We start from the raw sequence: 25,678 nt of genomic DNA, 5'->3' as shown, positions 1-25,678 counted from the left end.
CAAGATAGCCTCAGAGCTTATTTTAAACAGCATGTCTGTCTACCAGAATCCACTGAGAAAACTTTTACTGGAAAAATCTGCAATTTTTTCCTGGCCTGGACCTGTCTAAATCATTCTGTGAAAGCCTATTTAGAATCCAATTGTATTAGTACATTTATAGCCATCCATGAGTCAATTTCTCCCAGATGTGTTACCAAAGGTTTAAATGATTACAAGAAAATATTATTTTTGGGTTATTTTCATAATTTCTATGTTTTTGAGAACTTTGATTTCAGACTTTAATTGCAAGTACTACTTCACTATGTCACCTTACGTGTCATAGATTCTTTGAACTGTGAATGAGAGAATGTACTGGTTGCATGTGAGTCACATGGGTTTCTACCCGATATATATATTTTTTGAAATTTGCGCAAACCTCAAAAAAACTTTTCACAATGTCATTATGGGTCATTGTGTGTGGAATTTTGTGGAAAAATGGATTTGTGAATATTTTCTGGATGCACTGTAGATGTACATGGGATACTTGAATACCAGTGGCTTCCAGGACTTCTGATTTTGAAACGCCAGATTTAATACGGAACAAAAAGTTTGGTCAAAATGTGATGGACTCATTTAATTTGAAATGATAATTGATTGTGTCTCAGTTGCGTAACAGTGAGCTCTCCGATTCCTTTACAAATTACAGCGAGATTGTGCTCCAATGTGGGCTATGCATTTGTGCACATGGAAAGGAAGGAAGATGCCATGACAGCCATTGACGCACTCAACGGGACTACATTTAAGGGCCGTCAGTTAGCTGTAGAGCTGTCCAAGGCTCAGCCTTTGATCAACCAGATTGTGACTTCTGGAAGTGCATCTTACTCCACGGGAGGTGCCGCTGCAGGTGAACAGAAATGCTCTGTTTTTGGTGTTGCGATTTAACTCTGAAAATAAACATGTTCTCATTCTTTTTTTCACCATCCTTTTTCTTACAGGTGGCAGAGAGGGTCTTCTTCCGAGACCATCTGCCTCACTAGAGCATCACCAGAGTCAAGCAGCTGTACTAGCTGCAGCTGCAGCAGCTGCTGCCGGACTTCCCATTCAAGTCAGTTCTGCACATATAGACGCATATTGAGTGGGGTGGGAATCACAGGTGTCCAGTTATATTATTTGGTACATCTGGTTTTCCTTAAACTGAAAGGTTGGTTGATTAAATCCTGGGTAATCCTTGGCATCAGTGACATTAAGAAAGACATTGAATTCCAAAGTACTCTTGGTTTCCATATGGACCTCTTCTATGGAGTTTCCTGACTATCATATACTCGTATGCAAATAACTGCATTTGTCTTTTGATGAACATAGCTGCTCAATGTATAGACATAAATGAAAATACTTCCTGTTTTGATGATTCTTCTTTCATTATTTCTGATTTTATTTCAGGTCCAGCAAAGTGTCCATAACTCTTTCTACAACACCACAGCCTTTGACCCCACGTATGCTGCTCTGAAGGGCATTTCAAGTTCCAAATGCGCAGATGGTGTAATATATGGTGCTCTTGCCAGTCAGGTGTATGGGGCTGTGGCTGACCAGGTGTACCAGGATCTTGCCAATCATAATTCTGCAGCCACTGCTGTTCCTGAAGAAGTAGAGCCTCAGGGCACACCAGATCCAACAACACTGTTTGAAGCAGCGAGAGCCAAGTTCTTTCAGGAGGGACAGAAGGTTTGATAATTCTTACAAATGCTTGATGTTGTTTGCTTTGTGTATTTTATGATTTACCTGGTACTCAAGAACAAACAAAACAAGTTCTGTAACATCTATGAACCACCTATTCGTGTTAGTCTTGTCCAAGGGATAGAACGAGGCGAAAGGTAAAAGTGTGTGATGTGGTGCGATTCTGCTTCTCTTTTTATTATATTTATTGGTTGGTAAGGTTAGACCTTACTTGTGTAAAGCACCTTGAGGCAACTTTGTTGTGATTTGGCGCTATATAAATGAAATTACATGATCACATCTAATTTAACTTGTGCAAAGCCACTTCTGACAGGACTTTTACCTTCAAGGTAAAATTTTGTGGAATTGGAAAGTAGTGTTGGTGGAGGTATGCACTCTACGAGCTTGGTGCTCTAGTTCTGTTTGAGATGTTAAACATTCAGTTTTGGGTTAGCTTTCTGTTCTGGACTGGCCCATTTTTCATCTTTTCAAAAGGTTGACACAGGTTACCTAAAAACAAAGTTTGTAGCAACAAACAAGAACTGCAGGGATTAAATTTCTCTGTTGGTACAATCGATTTCTCTTCAATTGGGTTGCCAAAGGGCAGGGTTCATGTTAATGCTGTCCTGATTCAGAATTAAAGCTGGACGCAAGATATAAAATTTGCCGCTTTCAAAATGTTCAAAAATTGATTTTCAGAATAGTATCTCTTTTTTGTTTTTTCTTCCACCAGTGAGTCTGTGTCTGTTCCTCTGTGTCCTGTCTGCATTTTGGGGAGGGTGAGGTGTGTTTGAGTGTCTCACGGTGCAGGCGGAGATGACACAGCGAGTTTTACAATTATGTTTTTAAACTTTTCTTTCAAAGTCTGCACTGAGTGTCAGTGTCCTCACTGTGGTTAAGCTACAAACACAACTGCAGACTCATGACACATAACACCCCTATTCCACAGGGCACCGTTCTATTACGATCTCCCACGATCTAGAAAAGTATGAAAATGGGATGAAATGGCTTACTCCAGCATGGCTCCTATTAGGCTGCCTTATGAAGTGCAGACCTGGCAAGTGGCTGGCTTGTAAAGCACATACTTGGCAACCCACTTGAAAACTAAAGTAAGCTGCGCCCATTTGTGTTCCGCTTTTGCGTCAAATTTTCACCCTGATGGAACACAGTCAAACAAGTTTCAAGCTGTACTTACTAGGACTACCCTGTTTAAAGATGTTACAACAAGATTGAAGGTGTTAAGACTAAGAACACTCAGAAGTGACCGCATGATGATGCCAATTTGGTGAGATTGAAATTGGAAAGTTTGGTGAAGTCAAAAATTTCGCCCCAAATTTAAAATTGGTGCTGATGATGGCTGTAACTACTGCATACCCCAAGTTTGTTCATGTTTGGCAGGGGTGCTGGCCAAGTGGTTAGTGCACTTGGTTTCACTATGGAAGGTTCCTGGTTCAAACACCAGTCCTGCCACATTTCTCCATGTAATGTGGATTAGCATCAGGAAGGGCATCCAGCGTAAAACTTGTGCCAAATCAATATGCAGATCCACCTTGAATCTGCTGTGGCAACCCAGAGTGTGGGGGAAAAACCAAGGGAGCAGTCGAAGGGACTGTCGGCGGGGGGGAAATTTTGGGTTTTGATGTCCAGCGATGCATTCTAGAGGATTTTTGATTACTGTGTTCTTACCCTGATTCCTCCCAATTTAGTTGTACTGCTTAATGTTTATTGTATTTGTATATTCCTTTGCACGTTTTCACCTTTTCTTTACCTTCAACCAAAACTGATAACACAACCTACATGTTTGTTTGATAAGTGTACTAACCACAAGAGCTGTGATCATTTTCATATTTTTGTCTTCCTTCATCCTAACTAACCTCATTTTTAAAACTAGAACACCAAACAGACCCAGTAATGACAACTGAGACGTTACGTAAAAAAAAAACAAAAAAAAAATCCCACTTTTAATCCCACAGTTAAATTACCTAAACTTATTTTTGTATGGCTCATCAATTAAACTTGGTCCAGAACTATAGTAAAACATAGGCCCAGACTAATATTGATTTAACCATTTGAGTTGTTAAAATTATTATTATTATTGGTAGTCGTAGTTTTGAAAAAAAAAAATCTTCAAAAGTGGACCTTTAATCAAGGGGTGTTTTGGAGGGCACACACCACCCCCCACAACAGCCTCTTTCTGTCTGGTAGTCTCTGGGCAGAAACATCTAGAATTTGTGTATTTATGTGTAAAGCACAATCTGATTGAGAGGTAAGAAGGTTTTATGAGCGCATTTTACATCATAGAGAAGAGCACATGGTGACATATCAAGAGTGGAGGAAGGTGCACACAGGTGGACTACATTCTTTGTAGGAGATGCAAGCTAAAAGAAATTGGAAATTGTAAGGTGGTTGCAGGGGAGATCGTAGTTAGACAGCACAGGATGGTGGTTTGTAGGATGACTTTAGAGGTGAAGAAGAGGAAAAGAGTGAGAGCTCAATATTGGATCAGATAGTGGAACCTGAAGACGGAAGACTGTTGTGTGAAATTCAGTAAGGAGGTGAGACAGGCAGTGGATGGAGGGGAAGAAATTTTGGACAACTGGAAAAATAATGCAGATGTGGTGAGGAAGACAGCTAGGAGGGTCTCGGGTGTGACATCTGGACAGTGGAAGGAAGACAAGGAGACTTGGTGGTGGAATTAAGATGTTCAGGAAAACAAAGAGAAGGAAGTTATAAGAATTGGGATAGTTGGTGAGATGAAGAAAGTAGACAGGATTTTTCTGATTTGGGCTTGTCTGTTTTTCTTTTGGTGAATCAAAGAGTTGGGGGGCGGGGGTCATATTAAAATTTAGATTTGTTAAATGAAACTTTTGTCAAAACCATGCAAAACTTGGGACAAATCACTTCATTCCTTTGAGGTGTATGCTTGCATGCGTGTGTACATATATATAAACATGGGGATCTCTATGGTAAAGGTTGGGAAATACTATTTTGTTAGTATACTAAGGGCTTTTTTTTTTTGTTCTTTTTTCTTTTAATTCATAATTTTAAGGTTCTGGCAGAGCAGCAAGCAGGAAGGAAGGCCACAACATCAGATAATGAACGGGACCGCAGCCCAATCAGAGGACAACGAGCCCCACTTCTTCCAGACCCGGTCCCAGGTTCCTTTGCTCAGATTCGCCCCAAACGTCGTGCATTGCTCCCCACACCACCTGGAGGATCTGAAGACCCAGCTGCTGCTGCTGCCGCCCCTACAGCTCCCGAAGGGTCTGATCCTGTTGCTAGGTACGCACAGCTCATTAATCTTAGGATGGAGACAGATCTGCAACAATGCAGCCATCACAGAACCCTGGGATAATGCACTGTTAATTGTAGCAGATTCTGATTGAATGTTATTATAGTAGATATTAGTGCTATATGTTTATATAGTATATGTGTCAGCCATGAGAGCACCTGACCTGATAAGAGATAACAAAAGTCTTCAAGTTATTTCCCAGTATAGTTTTTAATATTTTTATGCCCCGCACGGCGCTTGTGCTGCGAAGCAGGGCATATAGCATCCGTGTTGTCCGTCCTTCTGTCTGTCCTGCCGCAGTTCGTTCGCTGCAACGTAGCTTGGCACGTATTGCTCGCAAAAACTTCATATTTGGTGGGTATATGCCTTGGAGGAGTACTTCGCATGGGTTCGAAGCCTGGTGGCCTTGACCTATTTTTCAAGGTCACCAGTGGTCACAACTGTCAAATCCTTCGCCACAACGTAGCTTCACACCTATTGCTCGCAGAAACTTCATATTTGGTGAGTACATGCCTTGGAGGAGTACTTTGCATGGGTTCGAAGGCCAGTGACCTTGACCTACTTTTGAAGGTCACCACTGGTCACAACTGTCATATCCTTTGCCGCAACGTAGCTCGGCACCTTTTGCTCACAGAAACTTCATATTTGGTGGGTACATGCCTTGGAGGAGTACTTCGCATGGGTTCGAAGGTCAGTGGCCTTGACCTACCTTTCAAGGTCACCAATGGTCACAACTGTCAAATCCTTTGCCTGAAATTTGTTTGCCGCAATGTACCTTGGCACCTATTGCTTGCAAAAACTTCATATTTGGGCAGTACATGCCTTGGAGGAGTACTTTGCATGGGTTTGAAGGCCGGTGACCATGACCTACTTTAAAAGAATTACCAATAGTTGCATTTGTTCAAAGGAGACCGACTTTTTATGGTCACTGTTGGCCACATCCTCTAAATAAATATAATGTCAATCCCCAATTTTTTCCACTGTGTATCCCAGTTTACATCAAACACATGAGGGTTCAACCAAATACCTACCCCACACATGTACATATTACTGCACTTTACATGGAAAATAGTACTGCGCGCGGGGCATTTCATGACGAATGTCTCTAGTTTAAATGATACCAGGGGTTTGGCCAACCCTAAACTTAACCCTAAGTTAGAGATCAGTAATCATTCGTTTGGTGCAACAAAATCAGATTTTGAGATTAAATGATGTCAGTCCTCTATGTAATGTGCACTCTCAGTTACACTGTCCAGAGACTTGTAGTTACTTTGTCTCAACTGTGAGAGCTGAGCTGTCTGTAATCAGTGTGTACAAATAAGTGGGGGTGGGGAGAGCTTTCATTTTTAAATTTATGTACAGTGGGGCAAAAAAGTATTTAGTCAGCCCCTGATTGTGCAAGTTCTCCTACTTAGGAAGATGAGAGAGGGCTGTAATTTTCAACATAGGTAAACTTCAATTATGAGAGACAAAATGAGAAAAAAAAAAATCCAGAAAATCACATTGTGAGATTTTTAAAGAAACTAAGCTTTTGGTCACCCACAAACAAGCAAGATTTCTGGCTCTCACAGACCTGTAACGTCTTCTTTAAGAAGTTCTTCTGTCCTCCACCTTTTACCTGTATTAATGACACCTGTTGGAACTCGTTATCTCTATAAAAGACACCTGTCCACAACCTCAAACAGTCAGACTTCAAGAGCTGTCGAAGGACACCAGGATGAAAATTGTAGATGTGCACCAGGCTGGGAAGAGTGAATCTACAATAGTCAATCAGGTTGGTGTGAATAAATCAACTGTGGGAGCAATTGTAAGAAAATGGAAGACATACAGGACCATTGATAATCTCCCTCGATCTGGGGCTCCACACAAGATGTCATCCCGTGGGGTCAAAATGATCATGGGAATGGTGAACAAAAATCCCAGAACTACACGGAGGGACCTGATGAATGACCTGCAGAGAGTTGGGACCAAGGTAACAAAGGCTACACACTACGCAGAGAGGGACTCAAATCCTGCAGTGCCAGTCGTGTCCCCCTGCTTAATCCAGTACATGTCCAGGCCCATCTGAAGTTTGCCAGAGAGCATATGGATGATCCAGAAGAGTATATTTTGAAGTTATTAATTCTGAGCGGACTCTGTCTCAGAGAGCTGCGCAGCGTTTGAAGCTGTAACAACGGAACGGAGGACGGTTCCCGTTTCTCGACTGCAGCAAGATATGAGTCCCAGTTAGTGACTTTAATCCACACATAAGTGACTCATGATATTTTAATGGCTTTCAGAGGGGTTAAGAAGCAGATTTACCACTTCTGAAGAGCAGTGAATCAAAGAGCCACGAGCCATTGAATCGAGGCATTGGTTCAATTCACTGGCTCGTGGCCCTTTGAAAGAGCCACAAGCCATTGAATCGAAGCATTGGTTCAATTCACGCTTCAAACTGGAGTCGCGCTGCAGAAACGGTTGATTACAGACGCTCTATTGAAAATAAGCGTAACGGGCCGTAACGCAAGTTTGCGCTAGCTAGAACCCTGCTTATTTGCCCTACTGTGTATAAATATTAAACTTGAAAAGTTCTGACTACAGAAAGTCAGGATGATATACATATACAGCTCTTCCCTGTCTCGCAGTGTTGTGTGATTCATTAATTGGGCAGCATGGTAGATTAGTGGTTATCACTGTTGCCTCACAGAAAAAAGGGTCATGGGTTCAATTCCCACCTGGGGCCTTTCTATGTGGAGTTTGTATATTCTTCCCGTGTTTGCATGGGTTCCCTCCGGGTGCTCCGGATTCCTCCCACGTCTAAAAACATGCTGGTTAGGTGAATTGGTAACTTTTAAAAATTATCCAGGTTTTCCTTGTAAAAGAGATCTTGACCTCAATGGGACTAACCTGGATAAACAAATAAATAAATAAAATTCAGCAGTAGAGTGTTTGTTACATGATACATGGATCACAGGTTTGAAACCCAGGTAATACAAGCTTACTTTAATATGAGGGTCAGCTGAAAAGTTCTGCCTCCGTGTTTATTTCAGTAACGATCAAAATATCAATGTGAAACTGGTACAGGAATAATCATTTACTTATTATTGCTACAACAAACAGTTTGTGCTGCAATTTCAGGCATGTGCAATCTTGCCGTCGATGTAACACATGCACAGAATCATCTGTAAAAAAAATGAAGTTCCTGGTTGTGTGTGTTGAAAGCTGTTACTGAATTCCTCATGGCGGAGAGTTGTACCCCAGTGGACATTCATGAACGAATTAATGTCTATGGTGACTGGGGGGACTGGAGTTTTAAGGTGGTGATGAACTGTACTGCTGTGGAGCACGTGGAAAAGAAAGTATTCTTTGGAGTGCAGTCTTATCAGCTCTGCACACGCAATGTTCTGTACGTTGACCCTAAATGTAGTATGCATCCTCACCAGCAGCCTGCCGATGTAAATGCAGCACATCAACCACAGCGCAGACACTGTTCCACGTGTGTGAGAGGGAGAAAGGAAAAAACAAGATGAAAGTAATCACATCTAGCCTGTTCTGTGTCATTCCGTGAGCGTGTAATACATCTGGAAATTGATTACATCGTGGGAACTGTTCTTTGTCACTTGATGACCTGTTCTGCCCGCAGTATTTTTTCAAAAAGCTCATCTGCACCTGCCTGACCCACGCATCATGAACAGGGATGCATTATAGCAGCTGAGGACTTAACCACACCCACTGTCCAAGCTGTATCTCTTACTCTGACCTTTTCCAAAAATTAAAAAAAAAAAATGAAATGCTTAATTTTTTCAGCGTAGAGCGATGGACGCAGAAAGTACACAGTTTTTAAGCAAGTCCACACAACACTCTGCTACTGTACACCAAGCCGCCACAATTCTACATGCCAGAGTGAAAAATCCTTTTATCCCTACATACCTGGATTGATAGATTTTATTCATCCCACTGGACTTTGCTGGCAATGAAGCTTCAAAACCACAGAAGAAAAGGCAAGTCAAGCTTCCATGTTCAGAGAACATGTACACTTCACATGAGCGGATCGCTTGTGGCCGCCAGATGCAGCTCCACTTTGCTTTCACCTCCTCCAGTTCTCTCAAGATTGTGGCAAGTTAAATAGTCCATTAACTCCTGCTCATGGACCGATCGTCATCAAGAGGACATTTCCACTTTGAGGTTAACTCCTCATGGATGGATGGCCAGCGAGAGGACATGTCCACTGTCCACTGCTCATGCACGGAACATGTGCGCGATTGCTGGCTAAAGATCCTCAGCACTTTCACTTTAAGTTCTCTCACAATTGTTGCACGTTAATAAAGTCTATTAACTCCTGGAAATAATGTCTTCTGACTTTTTCCAGTGTATTGAATCCATCTGCATGTCAGTCTGTAGCGTCATGGAGCCAAACATCTTTTCTCTGTGTGCAAGATCGCTGTCTCCCTCCTTGCATGCAACAGTGCAGCAGCTTATCCCCCATTTGTACATCTGGAAACATGAGTGCCAGTCATGTACCGTTTTTTAGAATGGAGAGCATTTCCACAATGTAAAAAAAAATGTAGGCAGGAGTGGACTGTGAGAGGCAGAAAAATAGCGGTGAGGGCTACATATGTGGCAGTAAGCAACTGAAAGCAAGACTAGGAATGCAATCACACAACAGCCTATACAAAGCTAAGCATTTAACCGTGTTCTATACTCATCACAACGCAACTGTATACAAACCCTGTGTGAAAGGGGCTTAAGTATGGAAAAGCAAGGCTGACTATGTAGAAAAGTAAAGCCCCGTTTACACATAGACGGTTTTGTCGGCGGGTAGTACGTAGACTGAAATTCGCGGTAGTTCCGGCTGTTTTCGTGGTGGAAAGGGGTGGAGCATTTCGCCGGCGTTTTGACCGCCGTACTATCCACAAATAGGCAAATAAAACGCCTCTAAATCCGCTGAATAAAGTGGCGTTCTGACGCCGTAGCATCCGGCACACGTCACGCAACGGGGGTTAATACCCAGTTCTATCCTTTACAATCGCAGGTTAAGACGCACGTGAGAACGGCGGTGTTCTGCTGCCGCCGATAATGCCCTGTGTACCGCTGGTTAATACCCAGGTATTTATCCCGGCAAATCCTGCATTACTCCAGGATCATTTGCATATAGGCACCGCCCCCAGAATATAATAGGCTGAAGCAGCAGGAATACATGCCTCTGTCACTGCAGGGGGAGGGAGATCATCCTCAGCCTTTTCTTCTCCTTCCTTTCCCCCTCCTCAACGTGTTGCTCTGTCTCCACCACAGGCCTCCCCTCTGCTTCTGAACCAGACCTCTTGGTTTCCTTCTTCTTTAAGTCCTTGCCGCTGCCAATTTTCTTTTAGGAGGCATACTGGAGTTTCTCTGCAAAAATATCTGGAGCTAGCTGGCTGCGAGTGAGAGGCCTGCATGCAGTGCGCTAGCGTTTTTATACTGACCGCCGCCTATCGGCCTTTTGAAACGCCGTTTTAACCGGGAGGTGGTGTTTAGAACGGCGTACTGTCTGCTAGCGCCGCCATTTTGTCTGCCTCTGTCGCCGGTTAAAAACGCTGTTGTGTACGCCGATGTGGGCTCTATCTCCATTTTATACGCCATTGATTAGGGATACAACGCCGGCCGCTGAATAACGGTGGTGTAAACTGCGGCACTGCAGGAAGGGACAGGATGAAACGGCGATTAAAAAGTATCAAACGCCGTTGTTCGCGTTGTCTCTGTCGTCACGCGAATTCTCCGGGAGCGCTCCCGGAATTATTCGACATGTTGAATAATTTTTTTGACGATTCCCGGTGAAGCCGGAACTAAGCCACGCCCCCTTGCGCCGGCGTTAACAACGGGGTTTGATCCCTAAGACGGCCCGGAGGAGCCAAAAACTCTTCCGGGACGCTTCCAGGAGCTCTTACCGTCTATGTGTAAACGGGGCTTAATGCCATTGCCTGATGGAGAACATTCCAAGCTTTAGCACATGTGATTCATGTGAGTATCTCACTTGTTACTGAAATAGTCACGTAGGAGGCAAAACCTTTCAGATAACCATCTTACAGGTGCCTGATGTAGTAAAGAAAAACATGTTAAAATGGATTCCTCTTCTCACTGTTTCTTATTCAACTATGTCTTACACTATAGGTCATACACAGAGTACTACCAGCAGATGCATCAGTACCAGCAGTATCAACAGTATCAGCAACAATACCAGTACCTACAGTATGCCTACACCAATCCTCCTCCACCCCCTCCTCCACCGCCTCCACCTTCTTCAGTGACGACAGAGGCACAGACCTCCACCACAGCCCCTGCACCCCCTGCACCCCCAGGGACATATACTGCACCCCCAGGGACATATACTGCACCGCCAGGAACATATACCGCACCACCAGGAACATATACTGCACCCCCAACCTATTCTGCACCAGGATCCTACCCACCACCAGGTACATATGGCACGTCTGGAAACTATGACGGCTCTTCGGGGAGGTATGAAGCCTCATCTGGGAGCTACGATGCTTCATCTGGGAACTACGATGCCTCATCGGGGAGCTACGATGCATCGTCGAGCTATGACACATCTGGAGGCTACGGGGCATCAGGCGCATATGATTCAGCAGGAGTTTACGCAGCAGCGGAAAGCTACTCCAAATCCACACCGTATGAGCAGACACCCGCACACGGGCAACCCATGCCCCAGCGCCACGATTATCCTTACAACACGCCAGAACCCCCTTATCGATAGGTCCACGCCCACACACTCCATCCACACTGCAGATTTATCTGTGTGCGTGCTTGTGTATTTACAATAGGGACAGTTTAAAATCCAGAGCAAACCTGACACATCTTGTCTTTTTCCATCATGGCAAACCTAGTTGCGTGGCTATCAGTTGGTAAGTTGAGTGTGTGATGGGTAACGAGGTCTTTGGATAAGTGGGGTTGTAGGACAGCTGACTATAGTGTGTTGCCTGGCAAGGTATTAAATATTTTTATTAGGTTTTAGAGGCACAGGTGGTTCTTTGTTGAATGTTTATAAAGCGTCCACATTGCCTGGAGCAAGAGGCCAGAGTTAAATCTCATTCTTAAAATAAGGCCTGTTACATATTCTGTATAAGAATGTCCTTAATGATTTTTACTTAGCAGATGACATTCAAATTACATTTCATATTTCTTCGCACATACAAAAACAACTAAATGGTTTATACTAAAGTAAACTGTAAATAAATGTTTGCAAAAAGGAAAATTGTATGTCTGTCTCCATCGTGAGCTTAATTTCTTTTGGGTATAAAGGTCAAGGTTCCTAATGAAATATAATTTCAAAATGTTGACTAAATGGCCAGTAAGGAATACACACCTGTTTATTGTAATAGAACCAAATGCAACAGAATTGTAATATGACTTGAGCTTAGTGCTGCGGTATTAGGCTGTTTTATTTAGTAATGCTTAGTAATATTGCTCAAACCAGTGTATCACCTCCATTTAATATATCCTTGGTGTATTAAAAAATTGGCTGTCTGAAGCATACATCTAAGAAGTGTTCATGATTTGGGGGGGGGGGGGGGTGCTTTATGCAGCAGGGTGTGATTCATTCACTTTAGGTGTGCTGAGTTATTTACATTGTGCTGCAGCCCATTCCTGCTACTTTGAAGTTTGGAGAAGTGCTTCGGCTCACTTGTAGATGGACGTGTTTTGTTCCTTACGATTTCCTGCTCCTTGTCAGTTTCATTTGTTTGCTTTAGTTAGCTGTTGTCTAATCTCTGGACCTGCCTCTGTGCTGCACTGCATGCACATGGACGCACCGTCTTTATTTCATTTAGCATGCCAAATCCTCTACATGAGCCAATTGAATTATTTGACAGACCAGACTTAAAAGATTAATTCAGGATTCCTTCGAGTCACAAACAAGGCATCACTCAATATAATGTGGTAGGTATTTATTTTCCAGGAGTATTCTATTCTACTTGATTACATTCTGAAGGTGTCTGAAAGTTACACACACATAAACACAGTAGTATTGGCATTAGACATCCATGTACAGAATATGTATCAGGCCTTAATTTAAATCACGTTTAGCATTGAGCCTTCAACATCACATTGTGACACAGTAACTGCCCAGTTATTGTTTTGCCAGATAGGTTCACAGTGGCAGAATACCTGAACAGCTGGAGATTGATGTGCTGCATCAGAGGAATTTGTTGCTTAGTGTGGTTTTGGTGATGATGGTTTATTGGACACACAAATTTGGAAGATTCAAATAAATGATAAAGTGGGGAATGTATAAATGGAAAGCTTGGCCTCACTGTGTTGCCAGTGTTGGTCATTTGTTGAATAAAGGACAATGCGATTATAAACTATTTTGGTATTGATTAAACTTGGACTTGTTTGATTTGCCAGTTCTGTGTCAAATTGTTGCCCGCTTGACCCTGACTTTTTTGGTGCATGGGATGCCTTTGACATTTTTGTTAGGATTTCTGTTTTGAGTTGTGTGTGAAGAGTGAGTATACACCGTGTCCAGAAAGTATTCACAGCGCTTCACTTTTTCAACATTTTGTTTAGTCTTATTCCAAAAATTTAGTAAATTGTTTTTTCCCCTCAAAATTCTACTCACACCTCAAAATGACATGAAAAAGGTTTTTTGTTTGTTTTGGCCAATTTATTTAAAAAAAGAAAAAAAAGAAATCACATGTACGTAGTATTCACACCATTTGCTCAGTATTTTGTTGATGCACCTTTGGCAGCAATTACAGCCTCAAGTCTTGAATATGATGCCACATTCTTGATGCACCTATCAGTGGGCAGTTTTGCCTTGCAGATTGATGACTTCAGAATGACTTGACAGTGACTTACTCCCACCTCTGGTTTGCTCATTCCTCTTTGTAGGACCTTTTAAGCTTCATTTTCAGATCTTTCCAGAGATGTTCAATCAAATTCAGGTCTGGGCTCTGGCTAGGCCACTCAAGGACATTCACAGAGTTGTCCTGAAGCCACTCCTTTGATATCTTGGCTGTGTGCTTAGGGTCATTGTCCTGCTGAAAGTTGAACAGTCACTCAGTCTGAGGTCAAGAGCGCTCTGGAGCAGGTTTTCATCCAGGATGTCTCTGTACATTTCTGCATTCATCTTTCCCTCAATCCTGACTAGTCTCCCACTTCCTGCTGCTGAAAAACATCGCCATAGCATGATGCTGCCACCACCATGCTTCACTGTAGGGATGGTGCCTGGTTTCCCCCAAACATGACGCCTGGCATTCAGGCCAAAGAGTTCAATCTTTGTTTAATCAGACCAAAAAATTTTGTTTCTCATGGTCTGTGAGTCCTTCAGGTGCCTTTTGGCAAACTTCAGTTGAGCTGCTACGTGCCTTTTACTAAGGAGTGGCTTCCGTCTGACCACTCTACCATAAAGACCTGATTGGTGTATTGCCGCAGAGATGGTTGTCCTTCTGCAAGGTTCTCCTCTCTCCACAGAGGAATGCTGGAGCTCTGACAGAGTGACCATCAGGTTCTTGGTCACCTCCTTGATTAAGGCCCTTCTCCCCCGATCGCTCAGGTTAGACGAGCGACCAGCTGTAGCAAGAGTTCTGGTGGATCCCAACTTCCATTTACAGATGTGCTCTTTGGGACCTTCAAAGCAGCAGAAATGTTTTTCCTTCCCCAGATTTGTGCCTCAAAACAATTCCTTTGGCTCCATGCTGTGAATACTTAAGTACGTGTGATTTCTTCTTTATTATTTCTTAAATAAATTTGCAAAAATCTTAAAAAAAAAAAAAAAAAACTTTCACATTGTCGTTATGGGGTATTGTGTATAGAATCCTGAGGAACTAATTGAATTTCATCCATTTTGAAATAAGGCTGCACTGTAACACAGAAAAATGTGGAACAAGTGCAGCGCTCTGAACGCTTTCTGGATGCACTGTACATGGAGATTGATGCTTCCATGAGTCATCTGGTTAATATGAGGCAAAAGGATAGCTACCAACATACTTGATGCTTTCATGAGTTTTTAGTTACAGCCAAGAATAAAAGGTTGACTTAATATAAACAGGCTCAAACACAACACAAACAATAGCAGAAAGCATTTATGTGAAAACACCTGAATAAGTGCTTTTGGAGCACGAAGAAACACTGTACATCAGACTCTTAGTTGGAGCCAAACAACAACAACAAAAAAAAAAGCATTTAGGATTTGCTTCCCCGGTTAGTTTTCTGTTCGTGCCTCTAGAGAGTCTCTCCAACAGAACTGCTGTCTGTAATTGTGGACTTCCTCAAACTGAACTTTATCCTGTTGACTGTTTCTTCAGGCTGACAGGAATTCTGTTTTTGTTGGATTGCATCAACATTTGTATGGGGTTATGGCAAACATCGTCAAGCTAATTATGCTTCATTATTATTGCTCATATTTCTGAATTTAATTGAAGTTTGGCCATTGGTGTCTTTTGTCTCTGCTTGCCTGTGGAACGGTGGTGAGAATTTGAGAAGGTATAGCAGTAATGGTGTGGTACCTGTAAATACTTAAAGCTGAATGTGTAATGTCTGTTGAGATGCGGTGAATGCATTTTTAAACAGAGTTGGATGTCATATTTGGCCATTTGATATCTTGTACAGCGGGTTGATGTTAGTGTAGAAGGATTGCGGAGGATTAAAGATTTTGTGCTTTGGAATTCATCCTCAGATATTAGCGTTGGGAGATTTATTTTGGGGGGGGTGTAACATTTGGAAACATGCTGGTACATAAAGGTCTAAATAGTGTTGAGATGTTGCAGACTGCAGGGTTAATGACTGGTTGTATGGCAACAGGTTTGGTGCTGCAGGTGGATCAAAACTAACATCTGGTGTTGAAGGTTGCCAATTTTCCTGAGCAGCAGTTATTTTACCCCTCTCCCTACTCCCATCTACTGATCACACAAGAAACAAATACCCCATCTTGACACGTTGCTGAAGTTGCAGACTTTTTCTCCTTACACATCACACACAAGCTAATGTTCAACTCCACACAGAACTGGATGCATTTTAGCTGAATTACTTGCAGATGACACGTGGAAAGCATACTGATGCACACTTAATTCTGTGTGTATTTTACATGACCTGCTTGCTCCGCCGTGATTGGACTGCACACACTAGTCATTTTCTTATTCATCACCTGCAGTGGTAGTGCTATTAGGTTCAGGTGACACACAGCCTTTCCACCACACTAATTCACCGTCTCCATGTGAACTGTTAGATGCATGCCTTGTTGTTGCTGCTGCTCCAGCCACCTTCTTCCTCTTGCTGATTATTACAGCTAGAGTGGGAGGGAGCCAATCTGAGCCCTTGCCCTGGACGTACGCCACACGCACCTGTAGCGTGGGATGGGGAAAACAGCAGCGTTAGCCCTGAAACTTGCTGTGGACGATGGGGTCTCCCCCACTAAGGTAAATACTCAGACCACACACTCCTGCCCCGCCCCAAAACACGCGTACACACAGTCGTACACATTCATGCATCTCTGTCCATACTTTCTGTTCCTTAACTGTCTTCAGGGATTTTACCAGGATTTCAGATGCGTAGACACGCGTCTGCTACCGTCATTTGATTGTGGGAGATCATGTCCCTGCGTTTCCCCCTAAACCTGTAAATCTCTGCTCAAACATTCCTGCTCCTGACAAACTATGCGCCCACACACACACTCACACTATATTTTTTGAGGATGTGTATGCCTGCTTCGTTTAGAGTAAATCGTAATCCTTGCTGGCATTTAACCGTGCAAGGTGGTGTTGGTACATCAAATATCGAACATCCAGTCTTTCAAGAGTTCCAGGCAGTTGCAGCCAGTCGGGCGTGGGTTTTATAGGTTGTAACTGTTTATGCGCTTCTGGGGGCTACTTTTAGGTTAAGTGCCTTGCTTGGGAGCACATTGGTAGGCCCTCCGTTTCAGATGAATAACCTGCCTCAGGATCGGTTGCTGGTACTCTTCGCCCCAAAACAGCAATTTTTTTTTTTTTTTTTCCAAAGCCACATTCTACTTGTGAACAAAAATGAACACAAATCTTATTTTGTTTTAAATTACATTTTGTCCTTTGTTTTTTTTTTTTTGTCTTTTTTTTTGACATGGTTATCAATAAATAAATTTGAACTAAACTTTTTCTGTGTGTATGTTTTAGCTTCAGCCTCATCACTTTGTTCTGAACAAATCAGGTCACTGGTTAAGGGGGAAAAGTACTCTCACCTGTCTTTCTTCTGAGGTTCTTTGTGTTAATGAAGCGGTTGCTAATTAGTTACTCGACATCAGGTGACATTTTATTCAATTTTTCTCATTCTTCAAAAAAGAAACCGATAATGCTGACAATTTGATATGCAGTAAAACTCACCTAAGCCATCATCGTATACCATATACATTTGCACTCACTGGACAAAAACAAAAGTCCCAATGTTTTTGTCTGGTTTTCCATGTAATAAACACCGTATATACCACCATATCTCACCCATATTGGCCTCTCTTCATTGGCTTCCTGTTAATTCTAGAATAGAATTTAAAATTCTTCTTCTTACAAGGTTTTGAATAATCAGGTCCCATCTTATCTTAGGGACCTCATAGTACCATATCACCCCAATAGAGCGCTTCGCTCTCAGACTGCAGGCTTACTTGTAGTTCCTAGGGTTTGTAAGAGTAGAATGGGAGGCAGAGCCTTCAGCTTTCAGGCTCCTCTCCTCTGGAACCAGCTCCCAATTCGGATCAGGGAGACAGACACCCTCTCTACTTTTAAGATTAGGCTTAAAACTTTCCTTTTTGCTAAAGCTTATAGTTAGGGTTGGATCAGGTGACCCTGAACTATCCCTTAGTTATGCTGCTATAGACTTAGACTGCTGGGGGGTTCCCATGATGCACTGAGTGTTTCTTTCTCTTTTTGCTCTGTATGCACCACTCTGCATTTAATCATTAGTGATTGATCTCTGCTCCCCTCCACAGCATGTCTTTTTCCTGGTTCTCTCCCTCAGCCCCAACCAGTCCCAGCAGAAGACTGCCCCTCCCTGAGCCTGGTTCTGCTGGAGGTTTCTTCCTGTTAAAAGGGAGTTTTTCCTTCCCACTGTCGCCAAGTGCTTGCTCACAGGGGGTCGTTTTGACCGTTGGGGTTTTTACGTAATTATTGTATGGCCTTGCCTTACAATATAAAGCACCTTGGGGCAACTGTTTGTTGTGATTTGGCGCTATATAAATAAAATTGATTGATTGATTGATTACTGGATTTTGTACAACTGATTTTTGCTTACATCAGACAAAATGTCCTGACCGATTGCAGTTCATTTTCATTAAAAACCCCTCGCATGTACCTGACAGAGTAGTCTGGATCGATGTGCCTGGTAACCAAGGTACGTAACTATGTTCAGCACTGACTCTTGCCAATTTGAGGAAAATGGGTACTGTATTTCCGTGATTGAAAGCCTGGCTGTTTATTTTTTCAAACCGTACTCAGATCCGGGACCCACAGCCTGACCTGCACCTGCTAAATTAGAGACACAAAGGCTGTGATTTGTCACTTTTCGCTCCATCTCCCGTCATATTTTAAAAGTTTTTGCAGTACGCACACCGATTTGGATCCAATATATTTGGCACAAAAGTCTGCAGATATGACGATGTGGTGTTAATACTGCAAACGGAAAATAAACCTGAACTTGATGTCGGAAAATGATGCTCAAATGACCTGCAATTCATGGAGGAAATTGTACACCTTATCTTTGATTTGGAGGTACAGTAGATGATTGTAGAAAGAAGAGCTTGTTGAGGAACAAATCCAGGAAAAAAGTATAATCCAGAAAAACCGCATAAAGATGCAACAGAGAACTTTAAAACGGTCATGCACGTCGACATCATTGCATGGTCACAGAGGAGCTGCAGAGGATTTGAAGGTACACTCTGCAGCGAACTAATGGCCCAGTCACACGGCACATGACGATTCCTGAACGAAGGGAAAAAGTAAAAAATGTCACAATTCTGGTCTGTCACCATCGCTCTGCTACTGGATCAGTGACTTCCTCACCAACAGGCCCCAGGTGGTGAGGATAGGGAAGTCCACCTCTGCACCACTGATCCTCAACACCGGAACGCCACAGGGTTGTGTGCTCAGCCCTGCCCTCTTCACCCAGGACTGTTTTGCCATTCACCCTTCAAACATGGTCATGAAGTTCGCGGATGACACCACCGTGGTGGGTCTCATATCTAACAACGATGAGACCCACTATAGAGAGGAGGTCCAGAACATCACACAATGGTGTTCCAGGAATAACCTCATCCTGAACACCAGCAAGACAAAGGAGGTCATCGTGGACTACAGGAGGTCCAGGAAGGCTGAGCACGCTCTGCATACACGGAGAGGCAGTGGAGCGTGTAGACAGCACTAAGTTCCTGGGCATCCACATCTCCTCTGACCTCACCTGGACTGTGAACACTTCACACCTGGTAAAGAAGGCCCAACAACGGCTCTTCTTCCTCAGGAAGCTGAAGCGGTCTGGACTCTCCTCTCAGGTGTTAGTGAACTTTTACAGAGCCACCATTGAGAGCATCCTGTGTCTCAGTGTGACGGTGTGGTATGGCAGCTGCATGTCACAAAACAAAAAGGACTTAGCCCGGGTGGTGAGAACAGCACAGGGGATTGTGGGCCGCCGTCTACCAGATCTGGGCTCCGTTTACATTGCCCGAGTCCAGAAGAGGGCCAGACGTATGGCTGCCGATCCCACCCACCCGGGCAATGCACTGTTTGTACCACTTCCATCAGGGAAGCGGTACAGGAACATCAAAGCCACCACGAAAAGACTCAGGGACAGCTTCTTCCCTAGAGCTGTGAAAGCCATAGCCCCCCTGCAGTGAACCACTGCATCCCACCCCCCTACAGAACTGTCAACATGAACCCTCCCCCCTTAAACACACACACCTACCCCTATCACACACAGACTCACACCTCCATGTCTATCACGAACACACACACACACATCCCTAACAATCAAACTCGATCAAGACTCGCACTAAGCTGCACTTATCTCCTCATTGTCACCTCCTCTCTCCCCTGTACACTCATTCTCATGTAGATACATACACCACCTGTAAATTTTTTTATTTTAAGTGTTTCTTTACTTTTATTTTTTTTTCCTTTACCGTTATTATTTGTTTTATTTGTGTGTGCTGATTTATTTATGTGCCTTCCGGGAGTGTGCAAAATTTCGTTATGCCTGCATAATGACAATAAAGATCTTGCTTGCTTTTTTTTTTTTTTTTTTCATTCATTGAGAAAAGGTGGACGAAAGAGCTTTTATCACCGAACAGTCTGCGAAGCAAGAGTGCAAAAGGGATGAAAGAGGAACTTAACAAAACCGAAGCTCACGATCTCGACGAAACGCGCCTGGAGCCACAGCTGGAGCAGTTTGTGTCTGTATCTCTGAATTCCAGGACTCGGCGCTGGGACGGAGCTCATAGCGCCTGAGTCCTGGAGAAACTGTAAACAGAATCTGTGGAGATCTGTGTGCATGTCAATGGACCACCTGCTCTGGTTCCTTGTCCAGAACAAAAGAGGGATCATCTCCATCATCATCAGAATCCACACTGTCTGTCGACATTCTGCGCGCTCTGTCGTGCTCCAATTTAAAAAAAAAAAAAAAAAAAAAAAAAAAAAAAAAAAAAAAAAAACTGTGGTCACTGCTGTATCACTGTATTATGTTCTAAGCCATATATATTGATTTATAACAGAAAACTGTCAAAAGGAAGAATAAATATAAATACAACCCCTGGCAGTAATGGAATCACCGGCCTCAGAGGATGTTCATTCAGTTGTTTAATTTTGTTGAAAAAAAGCAGATCACAGACATGACACAAAACTAAAGTCATTTCAAATGGCAACTTTCTGGCTTTAAGAAACACTATAAGAAATCAAGGAAAAATCAATCAATCAACTTTTTTCTTATATAGCGCCAAATCACAACAAACAGTTGCCCCAAGGCGCTCCATATTGTAAGTCAAGGCCATACAATAATTATGAAAAACCCCAACGGTCAAAACGACCTCCTATGAGCAAGCACTTGGCCACAGTGGGAAGGAAAAACTCCCTTTTAACAGGAAGAAACCTCCAGCAGAACCAGGCTCAGGGAGGGGCAGTCTTCTGCTGAGACTGGTTGGGGCTGAGGGAAAAAAACAGGAAAAAGAATTGTGGCAGTCAGTAACGGTTACTTTTTTAGACCAAGCAGAGGGAAAAACATATGGACTCACTCAATTCTGAGGAATAAATTATGGAATCACCCTGTAAATTTTCATTCCCAAAACTCACACCTGCATAAAATCAGATCTGGTTGTTAGTCTGCATCTAAAAAGGAGTGATCACACCTTGGAGAGCTGTTGCACCAAGTGGACTGACATGAATCATGGCTCCAACACGAGAGATGTCAATTGAAACAAAGGAAAGGATTATCAAACTTTTAAAAGAGGGTAAATCATCACGCAATGTTGCAAAAGATGTTGGTTGTTCACAGTCAGCTGTGTTTAAACTCTGGACCAAATACAAACATGGGAAGGTTGTTAAAGGCAAACATACTGGTTGACCAAGGAAGACATCAAAGCGTCAAGACAGAAAACTTAAAGCAGTGTGTCTCAAAAATTGAAAATGCACAACAAAACAAATGAGGAACGAATGGGAGGAAACTGGAGTCAACGTCTGTGACCGAACTGTAAGAAACCGCCTAAGGAAATGGGATTTACATACAGAAAAGCTAAACGAAAGCCATCATTAACACCTAAACAGAAAAAACAAGGTTACAATGGGCTAAGGAAAAGCAATCGTGGACGGTGGATGACTGGATGAAAGTCATATTCAGTGATGAATCTTGAATCTGCATTTGGCAAGGTGATGATGCTGGAACTTTTGTTTGGTGCCGTTCCAATGAGATTTATAAAGATGACTGCCTGAAGTGAACATGTAAATTTCCACAGTCGTTGATGATATGGGGCTGCATGCCAGGTAAAGGCACTGGAGAGATGGCTGTCATTACATCTTCAATAAATGCACAAGTTTACGTTGATATTTTGGACACTTTTCTTATCCCATCAATTGAAAGGATGTTTGGGGAAGATGAAATCATTTTTCAAGATGATAATGCATCTTGCCATAGAGCAAAAACTGAAAACATTCCTTGCAAAAAGACACATAGGGTCAATGTCATGGCCTGCAAATTGTCCGGATCGTAATCCAGTTGAAAATCTTTGGAAGTTGAAGAAAATGGTCCATGACAAGGCTCCAACCTGCAAAGCGGATCTGGCAACAGCAATCAGAGAAAGTTGGAGCCAGATTGATGAAGCGTACTGTTTGTCACTCATTAAGTCCATGTCTCAGAGACTGCAAGCTGTTATAAAAGCCAGAGGTGGTGCAACAAAATACTAGTGATGTGTTGCAGCGTTCTTTTTTTTTTTTGTTTGTTTGTTTTTTTTTATGATTCCATAATTTTTTCCTCAGAATTGAGTGATTCCATATTTTTTTCCCTCTGCTTGGTCTAAAAAAGTAACCGTTACTGACTGCCACAATTTTTTTTTTCCTGATTTCTTACAGTGTTTCTTAAAGCCAGAAGTTGCCATTTGAAATTACTTTAGTTTTGTGTCATGTCTGTGATCTGCTTTTTTTCTACAAAATTAAACAACTGAATAAACATCCTCCGAGGCCGGTGATTCCATAATTTTTGCCAGGGGTTGTATAAGTGTAAAGATGATTGAATATATCAGAGCAGTAAATGAAACAATGCATGTGAACGCGCGCATTGACTCGTGTTGATTCTAAATGCCCTCTATGGACAGGTGTTGAAAATTAGCATATTTTGCTATAACATTTAAAACATTGCATCTGGTTTGTCCAATGTGAATATGTCCATATTAAATAAATAAATGTGCGGTTATTCCATCAGCTGATCACTGATCCACAATGTGAATTCTTCCGTCCAGAACAGCTCTTTATATCATTTTGACTCATCTACCCATTGCCACATGTACAGAAGGAATGGATTATCATTCCTACACTCATACTGTTATAATTAATACAAAATAATCAGCACACGGAGCAGCTCCTACTGCCGCTGATGCTGCATTCAGCACCGTCGGAAATTACACAACTTTTTCGTTGTTTCAAATTCAACAGTTGCTTGTGGCAAAAGATTTATTCTGGCCTATATAATGTGCCTGAGCCCATTGAAGCTGCCACCCACACACACACACAGATAAAAAAAATCCAAGCAAGCAGGCTGTTTGCCCTGTAATTTCCGACAGTACATGAACGCAGCAGCAGCCTCAGCGCTCACAAACCGGCTTCTGCGCTGTGTGAAAACGTTCAGCTGCTCCAACGAAGTCAAATTAAATAATGTTACAAAAACTACACAAACGATTAAAAAACGTCAAGAACGACAGCAAAACGAAACACAGACGAACTGAGGTTTTTGTTGCCCTTTCGTTCAAATTTTTCAACAGTTTAAAAATCCTGACGAAGCAACAGCTGCAGGAACGAAGCTGCGCGAAGGTTAAACGATGCTAACAACAGTCAACGAAAGTCCAGATTTCTTGTTTTGTCAGGGCTTCGTCACCCTTCGTTAAGTGCCGTGTGACTGGGCCATTAGGAAAAAATTGTGACTCAACCAAATTTGATCTTTTTAATGGACATAATGCCTGCCGTAGGCCTTCATTTTTTTACAGAGGAATGTTTTTTGTTTTTTTTTACCCGGTCCTTAAATTGAGCAGGTCCTGATTCAGGATTCCCCGTAGATCGTTCGGTGCCTCCTGATGGATTTTGTCCATTTTATACATAAAATGGATTTTGATTATAACGGACAGAATTCAATGATACACTTGAACTATTATATGCAACTTTTACTGTACATATATAGATGTATAGATTTTGGGCATGAAATGTCCTTGATGAACAACAGAGTACTCTGCAACAGCTGTGGATGTCACACATACAATAGTCAAAGTATAACTGTCATGCAATGACCACGCTTATGAGAACAGACTGAAGGGTGCAAGATGAAACTGCATAAATTTGCACTATTTGCTGGCAAGATAACGAAAAATGGTTTCTGCTCTGTCAGCATGTGGTTCTGGTTTCCAGCATTAGTTAAAAACTGCTGTTAATAAGGATTTCTGTTGGGTATCTGGGTAGGGTGAGTAACTGAAGTCTGATTTTAATAAATGACAAAGGCTGTTATCTCAGATTATTTCATCTGAACAATTTGTTTCAAGATGTATTTAGTAAATCCATCCAGAGAATAAATATTTTGATTACCATTTGCTGAGACAACTTTTCTCTGAGGCCACTTTTTCTGGCCTCATGGAGGAGGCTGTTTACAGCAATGACAAAAAACAAAACACACTCAATTCTGACAAATGCGTCTTTGTTGTTTATGGAGATTGAAGGGTGTGTACCAAATGTTTGACAAGGTCTGTACATTACTTATTATGTAATGATTCTTTAAAATAAAGTGAACCAAAGCTATTTTAGATTCTGTATTTTTGGTCAGGACACCAGTCCATACTTTCGGAATACAGTAATAATGAAGTTTTCAGAGTCTGTTGTTGACTTATGCAATAAATTCAGTCAGTTTATCCTTAGCAAAGATCACTGGATATCACACCGTAACAAACCATAAACTCAATTTCAGAAAATAACAGTCAGTGGGATTGCTTGTACACCATGTGAGAAATGTTAAGCCCCTGTCACACTGGCGTATCATCAACGCTGAGTTGAGCAGCTCTCCGCCCACTTTTAGCAGCTCTACGAGTTTTTTTTTTTTTTTCCCCCCTCCCTGCGCAGCAGTATGTTGAGGGCTACGCGTGTAGGACAGAAGAAATTAAACGTTTAATTTTCTTTGGCGTAGAGCGCTGGACACAGTTTTAAGCAAGTCTGTGCAACACAGCGCTCCTGTACACAACGAAAAACTGAGTCTGTGCATCCAGAATGATTCAGCTGGAGAACGTGATCACGCAGCCCACAGCACCTGTGTGCTCAGAACAGCTGATGGACGTGTGTTCTCAGAACAGGGAATCAAACCTCAACTCAGAAATCCTGAAACACAACAGAAAAGTGCAGTCGCTGCATGTCAGTGCGATCATCAGATGCCCTGATCAATCAGGTCTGATCAAACCTGAATATGCGCTGTGACTCTTCAAAATAAAAGCGCCATCGCTGCATGTCAGTGCAATCATCAGACAACCTGATTGATCAGGTCTGATCAAATCAGCGGACCTGATCGGAGCAACGGGAGCTTTAAAAGTTTAGTCACAGCACTTCATTCATAGCAGCCTTTACCACAGCCAGACTCAGCAGCATCTGTACACAATGAAAATGGTCCACCAAGACAAAAATAACAATAAAAACGTTAAATGACACCGCACCACACCGTGCAGTAGAGAACAGCGCGTGCGTTTCCACAGAGGCAGAAAATAGCAGCTTTGGCTACATAATGTGGAAGTAATTCAACTAAAACCCTCATGATACAGTCCACTGTTTTCCAAGTGCAGTGATGTGTTCTGCACAGCTGGCAGGAGTGAACTGGGTTTAAATAGTGGCAAGGTACACGTGACTGTGTGCACATTAAAAAGCGAGCGCACGCAGCTTCAAAGCAGATCTACGAACACGGAAAAAGGCTGAGTACGCGCTCATTTTGGGCGTATTTAAATGAAACACAACGCCGCAATATACAGCTCTATGAATACGCCAATGT

General features: G+C 42.5%; 1 protein-coding gene across 3 annotated transcripts in view; it reads left to right on the top strand.

Annotated features, from left to right (window-relative positions):
- rbm14a (RNA binding motif protein 14a) overlaps nucleotides 1-16,485 on the top strand; it is a 37,017-nt gene extending 20,532 nt beyond the window's left edge. For 2 of the 3 annotated variants that reach the window (XM_034178086.1, XM_034178089.1), the window contains 5 exons: nucleotides 686-883; nucleotides 975-1,084; nucleotides 1,420-1,701; nucleotides 4,742-4,974; nucleotides 11,111-12,217. In XM_034178086.1, coding sequence (XP_034033977.1) covers nucleotides 686-883; nucleotides 975-1,084; nucleotides 1,420-1,701; nucleotides 4,742-4,974; nucleotides 11,111-11,714 — 1,427 coding nt within the window. In that variant the 3' untranslated portion in view covers nucleotides 11,715-12,217. Of the gene's footprint in view, nucleotides 1-685; nucleotides 884-974; nucleotides 1,085-1,419; nucleotides 1,702-4,741; nucleotides 4,975-11,110; nucleotides 12,218-16,244 lie in introns of those variants that run through there. The other variant, XM_034178087.1, reaches the window with a different exon arrangement.
- Nucleotides 16,486-25,678: the final 9,193 nt, after the last annotated feature.

The sequence above is a fragment of the Thalassophryne amazonica genome, chromosome 9, assembly GCF_902500255.1.
Source record: "Thalassophryne amazonica chromosome 9, fThaAma1.1, whole genome shotgun sequence".
Lineage (NCBI taxonomy): Eukaryota > Metazoa > Chordata > Actinopteri > Batrachoidiformes > Batrachoididae > Thalassophryne > Thalassophryne amazonica.
Note: the sequence above shows the minus strand (reverse complement) of the source record. Positions and strands in the feature narration are given on the sequence as shown.